At 43.0% G+C, this 26,666-nt stretch overlaps 1 protein-coding gene across 1 annotated transcript in view; it reads right to left on the reverse strand.

The window, feature by feature from the left end:
• Positions 1-24,277, reverse strand: part of LOC115079464 — a 95,042-nt gene extending 70,765 nt beyond the window's left edge. Inside the window, exons 1-8 of the mRNA XM_029583082.1 lie at positions 24,172-24,277; positions 22,117-22,270; positions 15,992-16,137; positions 7,673-7,820; positions 6,826-6,956; positions 2,070-2,199; positions 1,696-1,877; positions 1,059-1,097 (exon numbers count right to left, since the gene is read on the reverse strand). Of these exons, the coding sequence (XP_029438942.1) occupies positions 1,059-1,097; positions 1,696-1,877; positions 2,070-2,199; positions 6,826-6,956; positions 7,673-7,820; positions 15,992-16,137; positions 22,117-22,270; positions 24,172-24,277 (1,036 nt within the window). The remainder of the gene's footprint in view (positions 1-1,058; positions 1,098-1,695; positions 1,878-2,069; positions 2,200-6,825; positions 6,957-7,672; positions 7,821-15,991; positions 16,138-22,116; positions 22,271-24,171) is intronic.
• Positions 24,278-26,666: the final 2,389 nt, after the last annotated feature.

Here is a 26,666-nt window from a genome sequence, read left to right on the forward strand (position 1 = left end):
AGGATGCAGCGATTGCTGATTACTCAGAACAGAAAATTCTCTGTTGCGAGCAGCATATGCGTGAGCCCCTCTTGCCGTAGCGCAATTGACACAACCTTCAGGATGAATGAGCCTTGGCATGGGCCAGACTAAAAGAAGGTCCAGAAGTCTGTAACTAGGGACAGAACCGAAGAGCAGGCTGAGGCTGAAGATGAGCTTGGACAAAGGCAGACTGAAGACAGGCTTGGACAAAGATAGGGGACGGTTTTGCTGAGGCAGAGAAAGAACATCGGGAAGGCCCTTTATAGGATGAAAAGTTGTGACATCAGCGAAGGGAGCTGCAGGCTTTTCCCACCACGGTCCCTTTAAGAGAGGTGGATTCGGGTGCGCACACACCTAGAGAAAAGTGTATAGGTGGCGAGCCGGTGGCATACTGCCGCATTGTGAAGTTTGGCGGCGCCCCGCCACAGTAAGGCCTGCTGGCCTTACGGTAAGTGCAGCTGCTTGCGAGTCAGCCCTGCGAGCGGCAAACATAACATGCTCTTTGTATTGGAATCAGTTTATGAAAAATGGGAGATCAGATACAGAATTTTAAATACCTGAAAAGTATTAATAATGCACAGAAAGCAGACCTCTTCCGAAGGAAAAGAAGCTGTATAACTAGGGGTCATGATATAAAACTTCAATGGGATAGATTCAGGAGCATTTCCTCACAGAAAGGCTTGTAGATGCATGGAAAGCCCTCTCAGAAGAGGTGGTAAGGACACGAATGGAAATGGAGTTCTAAAGAGTATGCAATAAACACAAAGGATCCCTAGTGGCTAAGGAGAGAAATGAAGAAACGGGCTAACCGGTGGTAACGTTTGGTGTAACATTTTTGCATGTGGGCTACTTGCACGGAGCAGGAATAATTACCCTAAACATTTTGCTGGGCAGACTGGATGGACCATTTGGGTCTTTCTCTTCTATCATTTACTATGATACTATGAAAAGATAAGATGAGAACATTAGAGTCAAGGAGCCCTACTCAACTGGCGACAGGGAATTCAGCAGAGCCCGGGTCACAAAACATGCAGTACCTTGTGTTCCATTTCTTATTGTTATTGTAGTTGGTTCATCTGTAAGAAAATACAAGAAAGAATTACTACTGTTGCATTATCAGCCACGTAATATATCTTTTATTTCCTCAGTGGTCTCAGCGCCTTACAACAGATTAATTTAACTGTCTCTGCCTTAGTTTATCCACCGCCAATTCAGTAACAATAAAAATAGTAATATTGACTCATCCTTCCTCTTCCTTTTGATGTGTGCCACAAACATAACACCAAGCCATAGACCTTAGATGTGGCTGTGCCTCTGTGTTTGTATTATAAAGCACTCTGGTGCCCTGTTTCATGAATCCAAATCATTATTAAACCTAATTTACAAAAAAGATGCGGGTGTTTTCTTGCTAAATATATTTCTAAGTGTCTTCTTGCTTATTTCATCTCTGATGGTGTCACATGAGGGAACTTGTAAGGACAAAATGTGGGCTGTCCACATGTCTTGATATGAAATGTGAGCTTCCCCGTGTGCTACGTAGATGAACAGATTACAGAATGTTCCCTGCATATTTCCAAAGGTAAGGGAAAAAACCCTCCAGAAAGTGAATCAGCGATAACATCAACAGTGCCCTTTCCGAATACACTACAAATCCTGCCTGTGTTTGTGGCTTACCAGGAAGGAGTTTCCTACAAAATACAGTTGACATGTTCGCAATGGTTTCATTATCACCGGGCTTGATAGGAGTCAGGATGTCTATTGTTTTCCGAAGGATAACTCCAGTTTTGTTATTTCCACAACCAGAAGAGGAGACATTCCTTGGGAGAACGATCTGCCCAACAACCACCCAGCCAGTGCTGTTAAAAAAACAAAATTTCTATTAGTCCTTTTATAAATCCCATCCATTAAAATAGATAAAAGGATTCAGTACAGATTAGATTACATGTATGCGAGGCTGAGTGCTATCTTTTAGACTACAGCAGCATTTCCAGCAGAATGGAGAAGACACGCAGTTTGAAGAAGCAATGAATGAATACTAAGACCCATACCTGCAAACTGCCCTGCCACTATTACGAAATGCTACAAGTTGTGGAAGGCTGGCTACAGTAGCATTATCATTCCTGCAAATTCTCAGAGCATCTGTGATGTTTGAGACCCTCTCAGCCTTAAAGTATAGACCTGCAGGTACAATGAAAAGACATATAGTTATCAGTATACAGGACTGAAATATCCCAAAATATCAGCGAGATATAATGAGGTGGCAGAATGGAAAAGCAAGTACGACCTGGTGAGGATTGAAGTCTTACTGACATCACAATTGTTGAGAGATGAATGGCAAGGGATCTTCCCATTACAATGGGCCTCAGGCCACATGAAATATTTAGGTATCACTATTCCACAAAATCTTAGCTCATTGTATAAATGGAATATAACCCCCTAGAATATCTGCCATTGTAGATCAATTAACAGTCTGGGAGGATCTACCGCTCTCTTTCGTTGGAAGATGTGATCTATTTAAAATTATACTGTTCTCTAAATTACTCTATGGTTTACAAATGGTTCCCTGTTGGTTCTTAAATAAAGAGATAGCTATGTTAAAATCTGCCTTATTATCATTTATTTGGAGAAAGAAAGGGGTATGGATTGGATATTCTAAATTGATGAATATAAAAGAATATGGGGGACTTAATCTCTCAGATTTTTGTTTTAACAACGTGGCATGCCAATTACACATTTTTTGGGAATGGCTCTCTTAGATTACAAGTATTGACGCCCATTTTTCCCCTCTATCAGTTGTGTAAGCCATGCATTTAGACGACTCTTTACTGCTGACCGTTGTTTCGACTTGTGGTACTAGCTTGGTGACATGTATGTAAGTAGTGGGGTAAATCTCATGAGGTATCAGAATTCTTGCCATTGGTTGGGAATGCAGATTTTCTATCAGGCCTGGATAATCCTGAGGTCCATATTCATTGGACCAGTTAGTGGACAAGTTATCCAGATAACATGTCCCTTATATTCAGCAGGAGAAATGTGCCACTGAATATACCAGCCAAATAACTAAAAACCTAACCGGCTGTGTTTGAATACAGCCAGCTAGGTTTTCCAGTTATGCGGCCTTGTGTGGCTGGATAATGCACTATTTAATCAGATATCTTGAAAAGATATCCAGTTAAGTAGAGCCTTTTACTGTTCCATAAAATAGAATACAATAGAGCACAACATAAAATACAAATGATAATAAAGAGCATATTCAATAGAGAGCTGAGCTAAGCTAAGCTATGTACAAATCGATGGCAAATTTCTTCCCTGAGAAAATCAGCTCTAGGCAGTCGAAGAGTTAACTGCAAACAGGATCTCTAGGCAAAATGGAGTAAGTGCCCGGGAACAGGGCATGGGGGGAAACCAGCTGGGAAGTGTATTAAGCATTATTAAGTCAGAGGCACCAAAATGAAAAAAACATTTTAAATTAAAAAAAAAAAATTTTTAAATCTGCCCGCAGGCCGCGGGCAGATTTAAAGTGCAGGTTTAAGGTGCAGGTTTAAGGTGCAGGTTGGAAGACAGATGCTCAATTTAGCTGGCGTCCGTTTTCCGAACCCGTGGCTGTCAGCGGGTTTGAAAATCGATGCCAGTAAAATTCAGTCAAACCCGCTGACAGCCACCACTTTTGTCAAAAAGAAGGCGCTAGGGACACGCTAGTGTCCCTAGCGCCTTCTTTTACCATGGGCCCTCATTTTAATACTCGATCGCGCGCCCAGGAGAGTGGCCTGGGTGCACGTCGGGAGAGGGGGCACTCGCCTCAGAGCGTCGGCTCTCCCGCGGTTTTTACTGTATCGGCCCGACAAAGATACTTTACAAGCTTTCACCCCCATCTTTCTCAACTCTCTAACTCTCATCTCACCTTCCCCCTCTCTGTTTCTTTCTCTCTTTCAGTATAACAGCTGCAAAATTCTCTGTAATAATAACTTTGTAACAAGCTTATATCTTATATAAAATATTCTTATTATATGAATACCTGCCTTTGTGTCTATCTTCTGCTACACCAACTTGCCCTAAGACAGTGAACTCTGGACCTTGCACATTAGTAATAATAATAATAAAATTACATCACTCTTACCTCAATAACTTAGTATTCATTCATTCATTTATTTATTTATTTACTTATTTACTGTGCTCTCCAAAAGTTTGAGGCAGGTTACTTTCATCCGTACGCAATTAAAAAAATGAATATCATGACAGCATCATACATTTTTGACAAAATAATAGCCCCATCCCCATACTCAGCAACTTCATAACTGTCGTTGACAAAATGATAGAAAATTAAATTATACCTAGCTAATCACTGAATGCACTGCAGAACAATAAAGATTTTCAGGCCTTTTTAAATGGTTGTGTATTTGTGACAGATCTAATAGATGCGGGCAAGAAATTTCATAGTGTAGGTCCTGCAATAGAAAATGCCTTTTAAGAATATAAGAACATAAGTTGCTGTACTGGGTGAGACCAAGGGTCCATTAAGCCCAACTTGTTTCCAACAGAGGCCAACCAGGCCACAAGAACCTGACAAGTACCCAACCACTATGAAGATCCTATGCTACTGATGCCAGTACAGTAATAGCAGTGGCTATTCCCAAAGTAAACTTGATTAATAGCCGTTAATGGACTTCTCCTACAAGAACTCTCATGATCTTAAAGACCTCTATCATATCCTCCCTCAGCTGTCTCTTCTCCAAACTGAACAGCCCTATCCTCTTCAGCCTTTCCTCATAGGGGAGCTGTTCATCCCCTTTATCATTTTGGTTGCCCTTCTCTGTACCTTCTCCATAGCAACTATATCTTTTTTTAGATGCGGCAACCAGAATTGTACACAGTATTCAAGGTGCAGTCTCACCATGGAGTGATACAGAGGCATTATGACATTTTCCATTTTATTAACCATTCCCTTCCTAATAATACCTAAGATTAACCCACAGCCGAGCTTAATCTAGCGGATTTTGCTTCACTGTCTTTTGTTTTCATGGTTTTCAATGACTATTTTAGTACTCTTCAGTTATTATCGTTTTTAAAATATCTTTCCTGTCCTCCAGCTCCCATGTTTTTCGCTCCCTGTTTGATGTAACTTTTTTACCTTCTATATAGTTGTTAATTGGTTTCCCCTGTTCTATTGTAAACCGGTACGATAAGACCGCATCTTGAGTATCGGTATAGTAAAAGAATTTAAATAAAATAAATAAAATAAATTCTGTTTGCTTTTTTGACTGCTGCAGCACACTGAGCTGACGATTTTAAAGTATTATCCACTATGATGCCTAGATCTTTTTCCTGGGTGGTAGCTCCTAATATGGAACCTAACATTGTGTAACTACAGCAAGGGTTATTTTTCCCTATATGCAACACCTTGCACTTGTCCACATTAAATTTCATCTGCCATTTGGATGCCCAATCTTCCAGTCTTGCAAGGTCCTCCTGTAATGTATCACAATCTGCTTGTGATTTAACTACTCTGAATAATTTTGTATCATCCGCAAATTTGATAACCTAACTGGTTATCATTTATAAATATATTGAAAAGCACCGGTCCAAGTACAGATCCATGAGGCACTCCACTGTTTACCCTTTTCCACTGAGAATATTGACCATTTAATCCTACTCTCTGTTTCCTGTCTTTTAACCAGTTTGTATTCCACAAAAGGACATCACCTCCTATCCCATGACTTTTTAGTTTTCTTAGAAGCCTCTCATGAGGGACCTTGTCAAACGCCTTCTGAAAATCCAAATACTCTACATCTACCGGTTCACTTTTATCCACATGTTTATTAACCCCTTCAAATAAAATATAGCAGATTTGTGAAGAAAGACTTCTCTTGGGTAAATCCATGTTGACTGTGTTCCATTAAATCATGTCTTACTAAATGTTCTGTATTTTTGATGTTTAGAATAGTTTCCACTATTTTTCCCGGCAGTGAATTCAGCCTCAGTGGTCTGTAGTTTCCAGTATCGCCCTTGGAGCCCTTTTTAAATATTGGGGTTAAATTGGCTACCCTCTATTCTTCAGGTACAATGGATGATTTTAACTAATAGATCTGAAATTTCATTTTTTAGTTCCTTCAGAACCCTAGGAGGCATACCATCCGGTCCAGATGATTTGCTACTCTTTAGTTTGTCAATCTGATCTTCTACATCTTCCAGGTACACAGTGATTTGGTTCAGTTCATCTGACTCATCACCCTTGAAAACCATCTCTGGAACTGGTATCTCCCCAACATCCTCATTAGTAAACATGGAAGCAAAATTAATATGATGTGTTGATGTTACTTCAGCAGTCCTTACTGTGCAGATCTTAAAGGCCTTGCAGGAGCATAAATGCATACAATTGAATTAATGGAAGGCACATTTGGTTTCTTTCTTTATTTGTGTATTAACATTGTGATCTTAAAATCCTATCTGCCATTAAAAGGGCAGCCAATGTAAACAAGACAGCACCAGGGTATATGCTCTTGTAACCAAGTCACCATCAAAAGGCATGCTATGTTGTTCTGTATAATCTGTAAGGCATGCAAGGAGCTTGCTGGGAGGCCCGGGTATAAAGCATTATAGTAATCAATTAAGAAAAAAATCAGTGCTCGTAAAATGGATCGAAAATCACCTGGGTTTCATAATGTTCTTAAATGGTACAATGTTAGAAGTTAAAGTTGAATTTACTACTGACTTACTAGTACTCTGTTGGTCACGCTCACCCTGGACATTACCTGCCATTATGTTAAACAAAGTGAAAGTCCCATTCAGTGAGTAAAGTTATTGTACCTGTGGCATTATAGCAATAAACACCAAGATTGGTTGCCTTATCCTCTGTGTAGTAGAAGAGGACAGTTTCATTGGTGCATGGAGATGGTTTAGCAGGTCCCATTATTTGGCCATTTACAGTCCAGCCGGGCCTATAAAAAAAAAACCAAAAAAACGCTGCTTAAAAACAGAACTCTGCTGCTTCTAGAAGACAAAACAGTCTAACCAGAGCATGTCTTTGTCTCAGAAGAGAAATAAAGCTTCATCAGTTCTGAGCTGGAGAATCGCTCTTAATGTCTTACAGAAGAGAACAAAACCCTGGGAAGATTCTTTATATGCAAATTTGAGAATTGGTTGAAGGAGCAAACATTTTCTAAGCACTGCAAAAAGCAGAATATTATAATCCTCCTCATTCGTACTACACAATGTTCCCCCCCAGTTTCCCAGGGAACAATAAGGAGTTCACGCTTGGAATGCAATATCCCACAGCACCAAATGCAAAACATGTAAATAATCCAGGCTCCATTTCCAATTGAATGTGTCCTCACAGCAGCAGGAGGCCAATCCACCATAGGTCAGATTAATCAAACAGTATCCAGAAGGGACATATTGTTAATGAATGTTACTGGATTAGTGTTAGTCAGTTTAAAAATTTGCTGAAAGCCAATTAGAAAAAAGGAAAAGGTTCTGAAACTGGGACTGATTCTATCCCAAATTTAGCATGGCATGCTTGGGGGATTAGAAGGTTTATATCCAGACTCTAAAATACAGAATTTCTTTCCTAGAGTCTAGGAAACAGAAAGTTACTATTGCAAATGTTTGATCTGTGTCTCCCAGCTTGCAGGAGACTCGCAGACCAGAGACTCACCTGCAGGACTGGAATCCGTCTTTGACACTTGCTTCCATTTCACTGACACTCGCTATCTCCCCTCCTCTGCCCCTGCATGCAGCCTCCGCTGTGTAATAGTTAAATGGGTAGGGGTTTATGGAGTTTGGAGATAACAGCTGGAAGATATCTTTAGAAAAACAAAAGGTAGCAGGATTAGCTAACATAAATATCTGGGAAATGCTTTAAATCTTTGCATTTCCCTGTAGAGTAAGTAAGGTTGGAACCAAGAAGAATGAATGCTTGCATTCTCTCAATACAGTATGGTCACTACCATAAAAACATAGGAACATGACGACAGAAAAAGACCATATGGCCTGTCTAGTCTGCTCTTCCACATAACTGCTCACTGCTTTAACCCCTACCATTCCCTCAGAGATCCCTTGTGCTAAAGGGGATCTCTGAGAGACAGCAAGATGCGGCCAGTGACAAGCAGCAGGTGCTCAGGAGAAGCAGCAAAGAAACAGGACGTGCAGAGTTGTCCATTCACAGTCCTTCCCTTCCTGGTTCCAACAGTCCCTGAAACTGTGGGTCACTTCCATTGCTGTTTTATGAAATAGTCTGTCAATGACTGCATTCAATTGTGAGCCCAGTTCTATTGTTTGCCTCCACAATATTCTGTAGCAGTGACTTCCACATCTTTCCTTTTGGGGTTTTTTTTAAACCTGCTGCCTGCTAATTTCATTTGGTGACCCCTAATTCTTATTTTATGAGAAAAAGTGAAGAAAAAATCCCTATTACTTTCTCCATAAGAAACAACTGTGGAAAGATAATTTTAGACAGTTGGCTAGATCTCCGGAAGACTTTGTACTGCAAATAGACAGCTATGGAGCAGAACAGGTTGTAATGGATTGAGGAGTATGAATCAATATATTGCATGTGATTTGAGTGCAGGGATTGTACAAAGGCAGGACACTATTACCATTTCTTCCCTCATTCCCGAGACTTCCTAGCACCAATGTGCTGCTGATAGAGTGGAGGATTTGGTGTCCCTGGGAACATCAAAGGCTATGACTTTGGTATTACTTATCAAAGACTGGTACCCATCCCAATGAGCTGATAATAAGTTAGATGGGAGATCAAAGGACTGGTACTGAAATGCCTTCCTGGATGAACCACCTAACTCGCAGGAGGAGGGATATAAGTCATTGCGTTTGCTTATTTTAGTTCGATGAGCAAGTCGTTCTTTCAGAGTCCCTGGATCCAAGTCCTCCAGGTTTCCTAGGAATGCTGGCTTATATAGAGGAGGGTGTATAAGGGAGGTATTCAGGTCTTCTGTTCTTTGATTAATGTTCTACCTTTCTTTCTGACTGTCTCCTATGTACCTGTATTGATTTATGTACAGCTTACTCTGATACTGTATTCAATCTGATATTACTTTGCTGATTTATTATTCACATATTTATAACATTTAGTAAACTAAGTTTTGATTTACTAGATTGTGTAAATCAGGAGAGAAGAAAAACTGATACTTCACGCATATCCAGCATAGCTCCCTGCTTCAACGGCAGGGGAGAAGAAAAACAACCAATAAGGGCTGTATAACATAGTCTGGGTAAACAAATAAGCATGGGTGTAGCTTGCTTATTGCGGCGGTTACTACCCCTACTACCTCTAACTAATCAAGCTAGATATTTCACTTGGTTGCAGCTCCATCACCGCTCTCTACATTAATGGTGGGGGTGGAAGGGAAATAGAACCAAGAGCTAAGAGAAACAGATAAGTATGAGAGAAAAGATGTGTGAAGCTTGCTGGGCAGACTGGATGGGCCGTTTGGTCTTCTTCTGCCGTCATTTCTATGTTTCTATATGTTTCTATATTGAGTGTTCTATGTCATAATATAATATAAAATATAACCCTACATGACCACTGTGCACAATGACAGACATGCACACTGCCAATACAGAATGGTCAGTCCTTAAAGAGACAGAAAGCTCCCACTCCTGCAACACATGATTTCAGTGTTGGCTGACCAATTCGTTTATTATTTATATTATTGCATGTAATCTATATTTATATAATTCATTAACTGTCACTTTCACTCTCATGTTTACGAGATGGATACACATCACTATAACAGTAACTTTCAAGGTCCCCATTGTATCCGGCATCTGCACATAAAACGCACTCAGCATTGAACACTACAGAGCAGCTGTTGCACAGAAACATCCCTGCTGTAATCCTCAGCAGAAGGCACTCGTAGTCCTTTCTTTCGAGGTCTCAGACCTTTCATATCTGCTGAATTCCATCACACACAGATTATGTTGTGGATAAACTGAATAGTTTGGATATTGTAAAAATTACTATTTGATTAATTACATTAAGGGGTGGATTTTAAAAGCCCTGCTCGCGTAAATCCGCCCGGATTTACGCGAGCAGGGCCTTGCGCGCCAGTGCGCCTATGTTCCATAGGCCTACCGGCGCGCGCAGAGCCCCGGGACTCGTGTAAGTCCCGGGGTTTTTCGAGGGGGGCGTGTCGGGGGCGTGTCGGATCGGCGTGGCGTTTTGGGGGTGGGACGCGGCATTTCAGGGGCGGGCCCGGGGGCGTGGTTTCGGCCCGGGGCGTGGCCACGCCCTCCGGAACCGCCCCCAGGTTGCGTCTCGGCGCGCTAGCGGCCCGCTGGCGCGCGGGGATTTACTTCTCCGTCCGGGAGGCGTAAATCCCCCGACAAAGGTAGGGGGGGTCTAGATAGGCCGGGGGGGTGGGTTAGATAGAGGAAGGGAGGGGAAGGTGAGGGGAGGGCGAAAGCGAGTTCCCTCCGAGGCTGCTCCGATTTCGGAGCGGCCTTGGAGGGAACGGCGGCAGGCTGCGCGGCTTGGCGTGCGCCGGCTACACGACATCGGCAGCCTTGCGCGCGCCGATCCTGGATTTTAGCGGCTACGCGCGTATCTACTACATAAGAACATAAGAAAATGCCATACTGGGTCAGACCAAGGGTCCATCAAGCCCAGCATCCTGTTTCCAACAGTGGCCAATCCAGGCCATAAGAACCTAGCAAGTACCCAAAAACTAAGTCTATTCCATGTAACCATTGCTAATGGCAGTGGCTATTCTCTACGTGAACTTAATAGCAGGTAATGGACTTCTCCTCCAAGAACTTATCCAATCCTTTTTTAAACACAGCTATACTAACTGCACGAACCACATTTTCTGGCAACAAATTCCAGAGTTTAATTGTGCGTTGAGTAAAAAAGAACTTTCTCCGATTAGTTTTAAATGTGCCCCATGCTAACTTCATGGAGTGCCCCCTAGTCTTTCTACTATCCGAAAGAGTAAATAACCGATTCACATCTACCCGTTCTAGACCTCTCTCATATCCCCCCTCAGCTGTCTCTTCTCCAAGCTGATCAGCCCTAACCTCTTCAGCCTTTCCTCATAGGGGAGCTGTTCCATCCCCTTATCATTTTGGTCGCCCTTCTCTGTACCTTCTCTATCCTGAGAGGGTCAGGATGGGGGGGGGGGGGGGGTTCAGCCACTTGGGGAACTCAATATTGTAATAAATGGAAAGGGTTAGGGTGAGTTCAAGGATTTTTTTTTTAACAAAACAAGAAATGGGAAAAAAAATGATCCAAGTGTAGACCCAATATGGCCCAACCCCAAATACAAAAAGAAACATTTTTGGAGTACCACCCCTATTATCTACTGCATTTTCTAGTTACCGTTCAGTATATCCTTTAAGTATGCAATTATTGATGTGTGCACATTTTTCAGTATTATATATTTGAGAATCTACTCCTGGTCCCAGGAACACGTGTATTATCTGCTTCTCAGAAGAAGGTTTCTAACTTACCATTCTGCGTGAGGTTTGTATTCACTTGGTTAGCTAAAGAAAATAAGAAATAACAGTAAGTTGGGTTGCATGCTATATATTCAGGCAAAACCACTGACTTTAATCATACTGAATATAAGAACATAAGAACATGCCATACTGGGTCAGACCAAGGGTCCATCAAGCCCAGCATCCTGTTTCCAACAGTGGCCAATCCAAGTCACAAGTACCTGGCAAGTACTTAAACATTAAATAGATCACAAGCACTAGGTAAATTTAACATGTAAAAGGGGACAGATGGAGGGGTAGCCTAGTGGTTAGAGCAGCTGGCCTTGAACCAGAGACCAGGGATCAAATCTTTGTGACCTTGGGCAAGTTACTTTACCCTTCATTGTCTCAGGTATAAGTTTAGATTGTGAGCCCTCTGGGGACAGAGAAATAACTACAGGTCCTGAATGTAATCTGCTTTGAAGGGCTGAAAAGCAGAATATACAAATCTAGTAAATAAATGTTTCATCTGGTGGAGTCTCGTATATCTCAAGGGATCTAACATGTCACATGACTCTAACTGCAGGCCATTGGCTAGCGAGGTCAGTACCTGTAAGCTACAATTCAGTGCCAATAGATTGTTGGTGGTCAGGTACTGTCCAGCAAGCTGATGAAAAGAAAATAAGGGCCAGATAAAAGCAATACAAGCCAGTAACACCACATACTGTAGAGTGAGTGGATTTGTACGAGAAGCCCCACAAGTCAATCGGATTGGTGCTGGTAGGTTAGTGGTGGAAGGTAACATCCAGGAAAACCACAGGGACCTATGTGGTGGTTATATTAATATGAGGCTTAGAAGTAAGATATGGAGTAGGGATTGCTAGGTGTTGAATTAAGTATGAGATCTTATATGCTCATCTATCCAGGTTTGTATAGAATCAAGAAAGAAGAAAAAATAGACTTGAATAAGGAGCAAGTGCTGGAATATATCCTTAACCGTGTGACAAAAATAATTGGGCAGACTGGATAGGATAATTGGTTATTATTATTTCATTTTATTTGTTTGCTTTATCACAATTTCTTAATCAAATGTAAATCAATGCAATCGTCTTTTTTTTGCCATTATTTACTATGTTACTGTGATGAGGGCTAACAGGAAGACTTCAGTGCCTACAATAGGGTCATGCAGCCTTGAAATATGTGTATCGGCTTGTTGATTTGTTATGGGGGTGGGGAGGTACATCAATTCATTTCATTGGTTTCAACCCCAGAAAATGTAACAGTAAATTCAGTGTGTTAGAACGAAGGGACAGTGAAGACACCTAGTTGTAATGCGCTAGGGAAAGCTAGTTCAAAAGCAAAGCAGATGCTGTCGAATGAAATATATTGTAATGGGAAGTACATCCCATTACTCAGATTAAAGGGGAGTAAAGGGGAAGAGGTAGCCAATATAGGCAGAAGTAAGGGTGGGGAAGAGGATAAATACACCTCCCAGAGGGCCACAGGGCTGAGGGAAAAGGAAGTTGTGCAAGAGCAGGAGCCGACCTGATTAAGAAGGAGCCATGGTGTGGAAACCAAATGGAGGAGGACAAGCTACTGGCATTTAACAGCAGAGAAAGTCCCCAACTGGATTGCAGTGGGAGGAGTAGGAAAAGCTGAAAGGCTTGGCATTGAAAAGTGAGTAATTCAGCTGGTGGGTTTCCTACAAAGGGGGAGGTGGCAATCCTTCCCAGCAGGGGAAGAAGTAACTGGACTGGGGGCAGGGAATCAGCTTTTGAGCTGCTGGGGACAAAACGGCCAGCACTGAACTGCTTTACATTGAAGTACTTGGGCTAGGGACAAACTAGACAGCAAGAAGCTGCATGGGTCTCAGTCTAGGCTGGGTCCGATGCTGGGGTCTGGTTCTCAGTTGTCAGAACCCAATCAAGGCTGTGTTCTGGTTGCTGAGCCCTGGGCTTGAGCCTAGGCTAGGCTAGGCCAGACTTGGGGATCCAGCCTCAGCCCAGATTGCAGTCACTTAGACCCAAATACTGGGTCCAGGTCCAGTTTGAGGCTGGGTCCTGAAACTAAGATCTGAGCCTACGGCCCAGGCCTAGGCCCGGGATCCATACAGGGGCCAGGTCCCAAGTATTGCATAGATCTAGGCTGGACTCAATGCCAGGGCCTAACCAAGGCCAGTTCCCAGTCACTAAGTCCTGGGTTTAGGCCTAGGCTAAGTGCCGTAGCCTGGCCCAGACGAGGATGATGTCGGGGCCCAGCCAAAATTGAGTCCGGCAGCTGAGGCCCATGCTCATGGACCAGATCTATACCTGAACTTTACACTGGGGCCTGGACCTAGACCCAGCCTTGGGTTTGGGCCTGGGCCTAGGGGTAGGCTTGAGTCCTAGTCATTGATGCCTGGGCCTAGGCTAGATTTGATGCCGGGGCATAGGCCCAAGGTGTAGGCTTGGGTCCTGACTGCTGAAGTCTGGGCCTGAGTCTGTGTATGATGCCAGGGCTCAACCCGAGGCCAGGTCCTGATTACAAAGTCCAGGTCTGGGTCTGATGCCAATAAAAATGGTACAAACCAAACAGCATCAGATGAAAATTATCTGATATTTTCATATTTGTGCAGGAAAAAGAAAGAAAAAAAAGACCTCTGGCAGGACCAGACCTCAGACTAGTCCCATCCCTGGGCCCAACCCAAGGTTGGTTACCGTCGAGTTACCCAAGCCTTGTTGTAGGACTGGGCCAAAACCCAGGGCCCAGACAAGGCTGAGTCCCAGTTTCTGAAGCCAGGGCCTGGGGGACAGATCAAGGCTTGGACCTGATGCCAGCTCCTGGCTAAAGCTAGGTCTCGATTGCAGATGTCCAATTTTGGGATTAGGACTAGACCTAGGACTGATGCTGGGGTCCAGTCCTAAGCAAGTCCCAAACCCAAGGCCTAGTCCTGGAGACCCAAGAGTAGGCCTACTGTCCTCTTTTTTTTGACCTGCTGACACAAAATTACATCCTCCGCCTGGAAGATGCACCACAGTGATGTTAAGGGGAACCTTCCTCCAGAGCAGATGGTGCCATTTTGTTATATGTGCATTGGTACTGCCGTATAACAAAATAGTGCCATCTGCTGCACGTAGACCTGGACCTCAACAATCTGGACCAACCTAGACCGCGCCTCAGTGTTGGGTCTAGGCCTTGGGTCTAGGTCTGATCCTCGGGAAATGAGTTCCGGCCTTGGCTTGGCCCCATATTTGGGCCCAGGTCTAAGCCGTGGCGCAAGTCTCTCGACAGGACATGGACTTGAGTTGAGCCCAAGGGACAGGACTAGGCCAAGGCTGGTAATGCCGGATGTCCGTTTTCTTTTTCCTGCACCAATAAAAAATATCTGAAACTTGAGCTTGAAACCAATAAATACTAAGCTGAAATTAAAAAATGGTTTGGAATGGGGGCCCATGGTGCTCTGGGATGCTGTTAAACATTAGGAATGGACTGTTTCAAACACAATAGCAAATCTCAACAGAATTAGCGATTTTATTTCCTTTCATTTTGAAAATGAAACAAATGAAGAACGTATAGAATGTTGTTCATTTCTCTTTTGTCCTAAAAAAGATAAAGCCTCTGCTACCAAACTGTGTCACCAAAATTTCCAAAAAGCATTCCAGGCCCTCTTCCCATCCTCCCTAGAACCCTCCCCCCTACTTGCCCAAAGGGGGCATGGGTGACTCCCAGTTGCTCCTGTCCCACCGGAGCAGTATTCCAAAATGGCGTGGGCTAAACTGAGGCAGCTGGCAATTTGGAAATCTGATACTGGTGGAGTAGGAGTGACAAGTTCTATCTGGGTCGCTGATTGCGGAGGATTTTTTTTGAAAATGTTTGCTGGGTGCAGGGATGGCTATTTAAGTGAAAATAAAAACAAAATTTAAAACTCAAATCCCCCCTCCCCCCAAGAATAATGAAACTAAAATGAACCATGATAAGCCATCCCCCGAGCATCGCTATTAAACACCCTATCCTCAGGCCCCAGAAATTGAGCTCCTCTGTCCTGTGTTCAGGGCTGCATGCATGGAACAGATGTAACCTATGATGCAGTACAAGCTTCCTATTCCTGAGCTGGGACTCAGAGATAAGATTTCCTATGTTGGATGCTGTGAAATCCCCAGATAAGTGTTAGTTTTCATCTTAATTTGAAGTGATATTGATAACCAGCGCGTGCCATGGCTTGTTCATACAGTGATGTGTGTTTGATGCTACGTATTTTTGAAAGTCCGCTAACCTGAGTGATGTTTACTGTGTGGAATTTTTTTTTTTTTTTGAAACTTTTATCTGCAAAGAACATTTTAAAAATAATTTATTCTCATTTAAAAAAATCATTATCATGATGCTCATTACATGTCACACCGAAGGTGATGGAAGGATTATATATTTAGGTGGATTTTTTTTTATTGAATATAAGGTGATACATGTGTCCACTTGATCATGGAGTCATTGGGTTTTTCAGTAAATTGTCCAGTCTGGAATTTTTCAAACATGGAAACAGAAGCAAATTTAGAAGCCTTTCCCTTACCTGAAAATGTCTCAAAACAACAATAGGCATCAAACATTTGGTTGCTCTCTTGATAACTTAATAATCCAATATCATTTCCACATTTTGCATTTTTTGTCTGTCTGGGCATATAAACTGAATTTTTCGTATCGTTCACATATCCATGTCTGAAACCAAAGAGATCAGGTCAGTATAATAAAACCAAGTGGAAAATGTAAGCAGTGAGCCCCACGTTGCCTCTGATGGAGTGACCCCTATGTACGATACACAGAAGCAGGCATCCTGTGCCACCATTTACAGTCTTATTGGGTCCAGATTAATTGCAGTCACTTATGTTAGACATGTTACGTGCACACAAGGGAAAATCAGATCAAATGCAAACTCAGAGACAAATAATGCTAGAGGATCCAGAAAACGTTTGGAGACTAGGAGAGTATATACTCAACTAAATCTGCAGCAAACCAGCTCTGTCCTGTTTCTCAGCCTCTCCTGTACTACAGGGCACCAAATCCCTCTTCAGCTGTTGAAAGGAACAAGCACGCTGCCCCTTCTGGAATTACTGCACAAATAACCCTAGTTTGCACTGTTGAGTTCAGGGAAAAAGAGAGCAGGAATCACAGCAAGCTACACTCATACTCCCCCTTAAACATCTGGCTGATATAATATTTAGAACATTTGAGTTGAAAATTCTAAATCTAGGAAAGACGAGTGGAGTCGTGCCACATCAATTATTGCAAGGGTGAGCAAACGTTTCAAGCCACAGCCCCCTTCCAGCTCTCACGAGCTGGGTTACATCATTTTACATATGCACACACATACATATAGATATATAGACTAGGTATATGTGCACACACACACAGGATATCCTGGATTCCTGGCCTGGTGTCAAGTTCTCATGCCAACCAATCAGTTGTACAATCAGCTGCCAAGACACCAGGGAGCCACAAACAGGCCGATACAGTACAGTGCACTCCGACGGAGCGCACTGTTAGCCTGCGATTGGATGCGCGTTTTCCCTTACCCCTTATTCAGTAAGGGGAGGAAAACGCGCATCCAACCCGTGGCACCTAATAGCGCCCTATTAGGTATGCGCGTGTGATTCACTAAGTAAAATGTGCAGCCAAGCCGCACATTTTACTTTCAGAAATTAGCGCCGATCCAAAGGTAGGCGCTAATTTCTTCCGGCACTGGGAAAGTGCACAGAAAAGCAGTAAAAACTGCTTTTCTGTGCACCCTCCGACTTAATATCATAGCGATATTAAGTCGGAGGTCCCGAAGGGTAAAAAAAGTAAAAAAAATTTAATTCAGCCCGCGGCTGTCGGGCCGAAAACCGGACGCTCAATTTTACCAGCGTCCAGTTTCCAAGCCCGTGGCTGTCAGTGGGCTCGAGAACTGACGCCGGCAAAATTGAGCGTCGGCTGTCAAACCCCACCGCTCCTGTCAAAAAGGAGGCGCTAGGGATGTGGTAGTGTCTCTAGCGCCTCCTTTTCCCCGTTTCTACCGCGCAACCTAATTTGCATACTGCATCGTGCACACCGGCGAGGGGCCGGTGCGTGCGCCGGGAGAGCGGGTGTTCGTCCGCTCTCCCGCGGACTTTATTGTATCGGCCCGATTGTTAGTTAGTGGCTCAAACCCCTGTTTTGTTTCTCTTCAAGTTGTTGAAAGGAACAAACACACAAACACAAACATGAAGACGGAGAGACACCCAAACAAAGAGGCAGATACTGAACAGCAGGCAGACACCCCAAACCCAAAAACAGAGACATAGGTAGCTAGACAAAAACACACACACACAGATAGACAAACCCAGATACCTCTGCACCACATTCAGACAGAGAGACACCGCGCCCAGACTGACAGCTCACATTCCACAAATATACAGAAAGGCGTGGAACATTTTTTATAAATCTTGAATGCCATCCAAAATGTTTAGGAGTTGGAAAAGGGTCATGCCACCATAGCCAAGAAAGTTTTGCTTTTTCCCCGTTTTCACTAAGTGTTCTATTTTTCTCTTTATTTTTGTATTTTTTCAATGTTTTCTCATCTTTTTCTCATGTTCGGTTTCCTTCCCCCTCCGAGCAGGCAGCAGTTGTCAGCGCTCTCCCTTAGTAGGAATCCGGTGACAGGAGGAACCTTTTCTGGCATTGGGCTTTAGGATGCCAACTCTTCCTGGGTTATAGAATAGCAGGGAAGCTCCTCCCATGTCCTTTCCCAGATTCTTCTTTTGATGCCTTACGTATGTCACTCTTACGTTCGCCATTTTGCTTTTACCCTTCATCTGTCTCCCTGTCCGCTTTCTCCCTCTCTCCTCTGCATCATCATCATCTCTCTCCTTCCCTTCCATTGCTTCCTGCCCCTGTCTATGCCTCTCCTTCCACGCTCCCTTCCTGCTGGTCCTCTTTTCACTCTCTTGCTCATGAAGAATTAGATTGGATTCCAAACCCACGCTCAAGGCAAGTTACGATTCAGCTGGGCCAATGGAGAGTACAGTAATTTGCCCAAGATCACAAGAAACATTGAATCCTATCTCCCCCTCCCCCTCCCTTTCTGTCCCTTCTTTCACCCCTCCCCCATCTCCTTCTCTCTCATTCCACTGCCTTTTCTATCCCTCCAGCTCCTTTTTTTTTTTGCCCTCTATATCCTGGTCCTACCACCTCCACTTGGACCACATGCCAAAGAGTGGCCTATTTTAGAAGTTAGGGATGTGCTGTCATTTTAAAATGACAAGAAAATAACTACATTTGTTCTTTTGATTTGTGTCATTTCCTATTCAAACAACAGAAATGAAATGGAAAGCAAAATCAAACATTTTTTCCATGCAACTCCCCTGTTAGAAGCATAGGGACCGTATCAGAGCATGCACGCTTTGCACCCCCACAGGAGAGGCGGGGCAGCCTCCTGCTGTCTTCCTGTCCCCAGGCTGCCAATAACATTTCCGTATTGTTCCAAATGCTCCACATCTTTAAGTAGTATAAGTGTTAAGTTTAATGAAGCCTTCAGCATCTCCAATTTTGTTCCCATTTAGTTCTGTGGCTACAACTTAAGTTCGCCAGCTCTGTGACTTTCTTTGCTTGCCCAGTGCATGGCAGATCTCAGTGACGTTTGGCTTGAATGACTTTTATCAGATGCCACTCTCATGCTTCCCTCCAATCTTGCCTTCTGAGGGGAAGCATGCGCTCGGCTTCATCTACGATATTCCAATGCTTATCAATCTCACCCCGATGGGATTTGTGCAATGTAATTATAATTAGGGCTTCTGATTTCTGGTTACAACCGATAAAAGCCCTCCGAAGCAAAAATTGAGTTTTGGGTTACAACCAATTTACCCCCTGAAAACTGACCCGTCCGACGTTATTATCGATGATGTAATTCAGCCCAGCCCTCTCCGCTCTGGCAAGAGCACAGGCATAGGTGCTGCACTCTGGAGGTCTCTGTACATCCCCCTCACGAGAAGCAAGCCACTGTCCCTTCCGCTTCCCTCTCTCTTTCAGGCCGTTGCAATATAAACGCGCTAAAAACATGCGTCCACACTGGGAGCCCATTTTTTCAATGTGGGCACATCTTCCTCTCCTGGGAACCTGATGCAATAATTAAATGAGCTGCCATGCTAAAAAAGGACACACGAGAGATAAATTGTGCATCCCTAGCACATCCTTGGCATTGGACATCCAGGAGCCCTGGCTGCGTCAGGGTTAGGAAAACAGATGCTCAATACGCGAGTCCATTTTATCCCATAGCAACTAATTTACTAGCCCGGCCTGGAGTGTGTATATTATGTGCCCAGAAATGTGTTTTTTTCAAGACTTTTTATTATTTGATGTTGCTGATTTCTGTGCTTCCTCCTACTTAGTATTGAGATGATAGTAGAAAAGCAGTATTTTTTATTTTTTTGTTGAGCCCTTGACGCGGGCTAAGACTTTACACCAGATCCGGGGCAAGCTTTAAATGTTACGTGTTAAAAAGTGCACATAGGGCGCACAAGGATTTTTTTGCATCATGGGGTAATAGCTAATAGCCTCATCAAATGGCATTTACATGTTATGAGCGCTATTAGTTACGCATTGGTGTTGACACGCATCTTGGACGCGCTAATCCCCTTGTTGCATCAGTCTAGCACGTCCAAAACAAGCGTCCAACTGCGGGTTAACCTGTGAGCTAGACGGAGCGCACTTTATGGCATCAGCCCCTTTATCGGCACAGGCAGAGAGGAAACTGGAGTGACCAACATCCCTGCATCTTGGGGAAAGAGGAACATATAGGCCGAAACAGTACAGTGCACTCCAGTGGAGCTCCAGTGGAGCGCACTGTTAACCCCTGTTTGGCTGCACGTTTTCGACGCACTATTTTTACCCCTTATTCAGTAAGGAGTAATAGCGCGTCGAAAACGCGCGGCCCACCCCCCGAAACTAATAGCGCCCGCAACATGCAAATGCATGTTGATGGCCCTATTAGTTATTCCCATGCGATTCAGTAAGTAAAATGTGCAGCCAAGCCGCAAATTTTACTTTCAGAAATTAACGCCTGCACAAAGGTAGGCGTTAATTTCTGCCGGCGCCAGGGAAGTGCACAGAAAAGCAGAAAAAACTGCTTTTCTGTACACCCTGTGACTTAATATCATGGCAATATTAAGTCGGAGGTCCCAAAAGTAAAAAAATAATTTAAAATTTAAAAAAATAATCGGCCCGCGGCTTGAAAACCAGACGCTCAATTTTGCCAGCGTCCGGTTTCTGAACCCGTGGCTGTCAGCGGGTTTGAGAACCGACGCCGGAAAAATTGAGCATCGGCTGTCAAACCCGCTGACAGCTGCCGCACCTGTCAAAAAGGAGGCGCTAGGGACGCACTAGAGTCCCTAGTGCCTCCTTTTACCGCGGGCCCTAATTTGCATAGGCCACCCTCCTGAATCGCGCGCCCAGGAGAGTTGCCTGGGCACGCGCCCGCTCTCCCACGTTTCTTTCTGTGTCGGCCTGATAGAAAGCTGTCAAATGCAAATTTACTGTCCCCTCCCACAGACCAAAGATGGAATAACAGGATGCAGGAAAAGAAATATCACTTTCTGTCCCTCCATCCTCGCCAGCTCCCTCCCCTGCTTGAAAGAGAAGCCAGGCAGTGAAAAGCTACTTAAAATATTTTTCTTTTGCTGCTTCATTGCATTAATCCCAGCCGGGAATCAGAGAGCCAACCCGAAACAGGAGCGAATGAGAGTAATCTAATTCTGCTCTTCCCAGACCAAATGAAGTGGAAACACGCCAGTCTTGGAAAGTTACCATGCAGTGAGAATTTTTTGAAATTTGTGTGACACTTTTTTCACTTCACAATGGTGCACACATCACATTTTTCTGCTGGAAAGGAAATAGCAGAACGAGGGGGATCACAATATGAAACTCCAGAGGGGAGGACTCAGAACCAGCATCAGGAAATATTTCTTCACAGAGAGGGTGGTGAATGCATGGAACGCCCTCCCAGAAGAGGCGGTGAAGATGAATTTAAAGGGGAATTGGATAAACACTACAGATCCCTACAGACCAGAGAATACAAATGAAGAAAAGAGGTAACCTGTGTTAAATTTAGGTGAAACTTTTCTGTATGGGAATAACATGAATGGAGTGGAAATTACTACCACCCTTAACAGAAGGCATGGGGTAACCTGCACCGGAGCAGCAGTTACTACTAAAAGCAACTTGCTGTGCAGACTGGATGAACCATTTGGTCTTTATCTGCTATGTTTTTGTTACTATATTTTGCTGGTTAAAGATGGTTTATTTGGAGTTTCATGAATATGCAATACCTCCTACCTCATTTATAGTTTTTAAACCATGGCAACATTTGTAATCATGTAAAAGGAGTTGAGTACTGGAAATTTAACACTGAAATAAAAAAGGCATCAACAAAACTGATTTATGCTTTCTAAAATTGAAAACACCTAAAACTGTGCCAAAAATTACATTTCATGTTGTGAAACACTGATAACACCTATTTTTAGTACCCACAAAATCCCCCTACTTGGCTGAAAACTAAACACCTCAATTTGCAATTTATAAACCCTTGGATCAGAAGCCCAAATTATAATACAGTGGCCTTCAAAGTACCTCCTAAATCAGCAGAGCTAATAATAACAGACAGCAAGGACACGGTGCAGTTTTGCTTACCGACAGCTCTCATATCCTTGATTATTATAAGCGTCCTGAAGCTGGGTATATGTTGCCAGTGTTGCATTTTGTAGCTCACACGCCAGGACAGCATCTTCATACTTAAACAGTTGTTTTCCAGCAGGTGACTCAACCAGACTTATGGTCACACACTCTAAAACACAGAATTAAATCACTGATCTGGAAACTCAGACTGCAAATTTCTTTAATACTGCAAGCCTCTGGCTTTCAAATCTGTCCGTTTGACAAACAATACTGCACTCCTAGAAAATAATAATATCCACTTATTTCTCTGTGCATTACCCAGTAACTCTGGAAAGTTTCGTTTATGTAATTTTAACTCTTAAAGTGGGTTTGTAATTTGATGTGTGCAGATTAAATTATGGTGCATTTTACTGTAACCTGTGTTCAATAGTTGGTATGTAATTGTTTTTCAAGGGATGTGATGCAATATGTATTGTTTTAATGGAATCTGCTTTGCATTGGTATTAACTTGTAAAGCTGGAATAGAAGTGACATATCAAATTTAATTTAGTAAGGCAGGGGCAGGTAATGGTGCACATTAGAGTCTACGTCTGGTTTAAACCTATCATAGCAGCTTGAGGTTTACTGCGCACCAGTTCTGCGGTGCATCCAGGTTTATCTCCATTATTCTGATTTGCTCCCTCTAGGACAAACCTTCTACATTGTACACTGGACCAGTGTTGCTCAGCTAGTGGCTTACAAGGAGAATTATCATTTAGCCTTTGCTCACAAGGCACAGACTGGGCCAGGGTTTTACACCCCAGCACATTGTGGCAATTGTAATTGTAGAAAATAAATGGGGAAAACATTAATAGGAAAAAAATAAATGTACAGTATTTCTGTAATCTAGTTTTCTTAGTCAAGACATAACAGAAAAGTATAGTATGAAAGACAGTAATTTATCTGCAATATCAACAATATATGTCTAAGGATTAATTCAAGAAAACAAACCGGTAACCGATCCAATGTAGCAGACAGCAGAAAGACGAAAAGATGGATCGGTAAAAAATGGACTTTATTGAAACTTGCCCGACTCTGGCCGAGTTTCGCTCTGTCGAGCTGCCTCAGGGGCTTATTGAACCATTTGACTTGGCTCTATATAATTCCAATGTTTATAAGGATGAAGGAACATCAATCAACGCACCGGATTCTGACGTGTTTCAAGGATCTGTCATTTGCTATTCATAAGTGACTTGTGCTAGCAGTATTGATGCGGTTCTCAATAGAAAGGCATCCAGTCATATACTGCTCTACAAACGCGTTTGTTCCTTCATCCTTATAAACATTGGAATTATATAGAGCCAAGTCAAATGGTTCAATAAGCCCCTGAGGCAGCTCGACAGAGCGAAACTCGGCCAGAGTCGGGCAAGTTTCAATAAAGTCCATTTTTTACCGATCCATCTTTTCGTCTTTCTAAGGATTAATTCATACATACATAGGGTTGGATACACGAAGCATGTTTCCTATAGACAAAATATGGCCCACAATTACTTATTTTAAAATTTTCAAGAAAACTTACATAAAACTTTCTCTGAAAACAAACAGTGATAAAGTTTAGAGTTGATTTGATTCCCTATATTTGCATGACCAGTCAGAGACTTCATTATGAACAGGGGAGAGTAGCTCCGAGCAGAAAAATAAGGGACATAGTTTCCATGTTTGCAAGCCCTGGAGCACCTCCTCATTGTCACTACTGGCTCCCGAATATTTCCATTGAGAACCAAGATCTGTCACAGAGCGCAGAGCCGACAACTGAATGAAATGACTTCAAAAAAGCTGCAGGTGTGATGCTGAATATAAAATAATTCCCAAGTGGTCTCCTCACTGCTCTGCTCGGTTAGTCCTGATTTTGTAGGCTGACCCGGAGCTTTACTTCGTGGCCTTCCTGCTTCCGGCACGATAAGTTGTCTAGGCCCTGGCCCAGTCCCCTCTCCAGTTTACCATCCTAATTACCGGTCCTACCTGCTAGGAGATTGTAGCATCAGGAGCAGTACTGGTTTGTTGCCAGTTAATGGCGCATCAGCTACATACCTGCTGCCCTGGCTGTGTATGGTGATAGCCCCAGCATCAGGAAAGCAATAACGAGCAGGGAAAGCTGTGGCAGAAGGAAGCTTGACCCTTTGTATCTCCTCATCATGTTGGCCAATGGACTGAAAGACTAAACTTGAATTTAGGTTTAAAACATGAAATATATAGAAACTGGGAGGGGACTCTACATCATCATAGCAAGTCTGACCATCCCTAAAGTAGAGCCTGAAGGGCACAACTTCATACCAGTCCTTCTGGTTTTACTTTTTGTCTGCTTTCCCACACCTTTATTTCTTTTGTGCTGTATAGATTTCTATTTTTTTTTTTTTTGGCTCAACAGTTTCTTCCCACTCTGAGTTTCCAGCTCGATCAGAACCAGCTTCTACTGGGCTACAGCACTATGATCATTCAATTGCAGTCACCTAGGGGTTTCCCCCTATTTTATAACCCCCCACCCCAGCTCAGTCATTGCAGTGATAGTTCTTGGCCAGGATATGCATGCATCCTAGGTCCAATTAGTAGGTGTCACCATTGATTGATGACTGAAACTCCCCTCCCTCCACAGGGGTTTGAGCAAGCTGGGGAACAGAAAACCTGACCAGGGAGTCAAAACCAAGTCTTCCATATAGCAGCACATAGGGCACACATTGTCGATATTGTTAGAAAAGAAAGCAATTGGGATATTTCTAGTGAAATAAAACCAATTTGATACAGAAATGGTCAGATGGTATAGCACTGACTGAGACTCCAATTCATTATTAAGATATCCTAGCAATGTCTCATTGTCCATCATTGTATCTATTCTAGCAACTTTTACAAGTTAGAAAATTGTTTATAGCGTCTCGTAGACTAAGAACAGAGCTTAAAGGAGAGGTCAGTGAGCAGGAAGCTTATGGATGGACAGACACTGCGGAACAGGTCTGAACAGGTATTGACGGACAGGACCCGGGAGTTAAGAAGACAGAGACTGCTTTTTAAGTAAGGACATCTAGAACATCTAGAACATTTTTAAGTAAGGACATCTAGAACATTTAAAGCCTGTCGCTGTTAAATGTTCTAATGTTTATACTGTTAATCTGTAAAGCCTGTTGCTAACTTATTGTTTTACTGTAAACCAAGGTGATGTATAACTATACGTACCACTGTATAAAAGAATCTATAAATAAATAAATAAATAAAATAGTATTTTCCATTTCTTTTTAGTGTGTGGCTAAAAAATAAACTAACATTGTATAAATCATTATTACAATTTAGTCATGGATTGGTTCTAGCATCAGATAAAGAATTAAGCTTTTTCTGCACGTCATTGGCACAGGAAGAAAATGCAAACTTTCCAGCACGGTTAGTTCCCATCATAACCATGTAATTATAAAAACAAAAAGCACAGCAGTGGTTCAAGCCATTGGCCTAGAGAATGACTTTGAATAAGAATTCCCCTCTCTCATTTTAATAAAGGATTTATATAAGTGATTTCACATTTGTTTTTTCAGGTTCAAGAATCACTGCTGCGTTTTTTCTCTCTGCATGAGTAGTTCACGTATCTCTCTATGTTAGCTTTGGACTTTAATGATGCCTTGTAACAACCATCAAGCTAAACCCAAGAAACCATGAGAAGACAAATCTTTAAGGAAAATGAAGTCTGCAGATTAAAAATAAGCTATAAGAAAATTGGTTCTTACCTGATAATTTTCGTTCCTGTAGTACCACGGATCAGTCCAGACTCCTTCATTACCTCTATGCAGAAAAAAACGGGTGGGACTCTGAACTGATCCGTGGTACTACAGGAATGAAAATTATCAGGTAAGAACCAATTTTCTTTTCCTTGTACGTACCCGGATCAGTCCAGACTCCTGGGATGTACCAGAGCTTTCCTTATCTGGGGTGGGATCTGGAGAGGCCCTCTCTCAGCACCTCTTCTCCAAATCCCCCTTCACCTGGGGCTTGGACATCCAGCCGGTAATGCCTCGCAAAAGTATGCAGAGATTTCCATGTAGCCGCTCTGCAAATTTCCTGTGGTGAAACCTGTTGGCATTCCGCCCAAGAAGCCACCTGAGAACAGGTAGAATGTGCCCTAAGCCCCACCGGTAAGGGCCTACCACGTAGCAAATATGCTGAATTGATAGCCTCTTTCAGCCATATTAGACGCCATATCACCCCTTTTTGTACCACTCCAGAGTACAAAGAGATGATCTGAGACCCGAAAGCTGTTGGTAACTTCTAGATAACGCAGTAAAGCCCTGCGAATATCTAAACTTCTTTAAGTCCTTAAAAAGGGGATCCGACCGGTCCAGTTCTGAAAAGGACGGGAGGCTCCACAGATTGATTCAAATGAAAGGAAGGAACTGTTTGTAAGGACACTCCAGAATCAGAATCTGAAGGCTCCCTGCATGATAAAGCCTGAAGATCAGACACTCTACGAGTAGAGGAAATTGCCACTAGAAACACCACCTTCAACGTGAGGTCTTTCAACATTGCCCATTTCAAAGGCTCAAAAGGTG

Source organism: Rhinatrema bivittatum, chromosome 17 (genome assembly GCF_901001135.1).
Source record: "Rhinatrema bivittatum chromosome 17, aRhiBiv1.1, whole genome shotgun sequence".
NCBI classification, from domain to species: Eukaryota; Metazoa; Chordata; class Amphibia; order Gymnophiona; family Rhinatrematidae; genus Rhinatrema; species Rhinatrema bivittatum.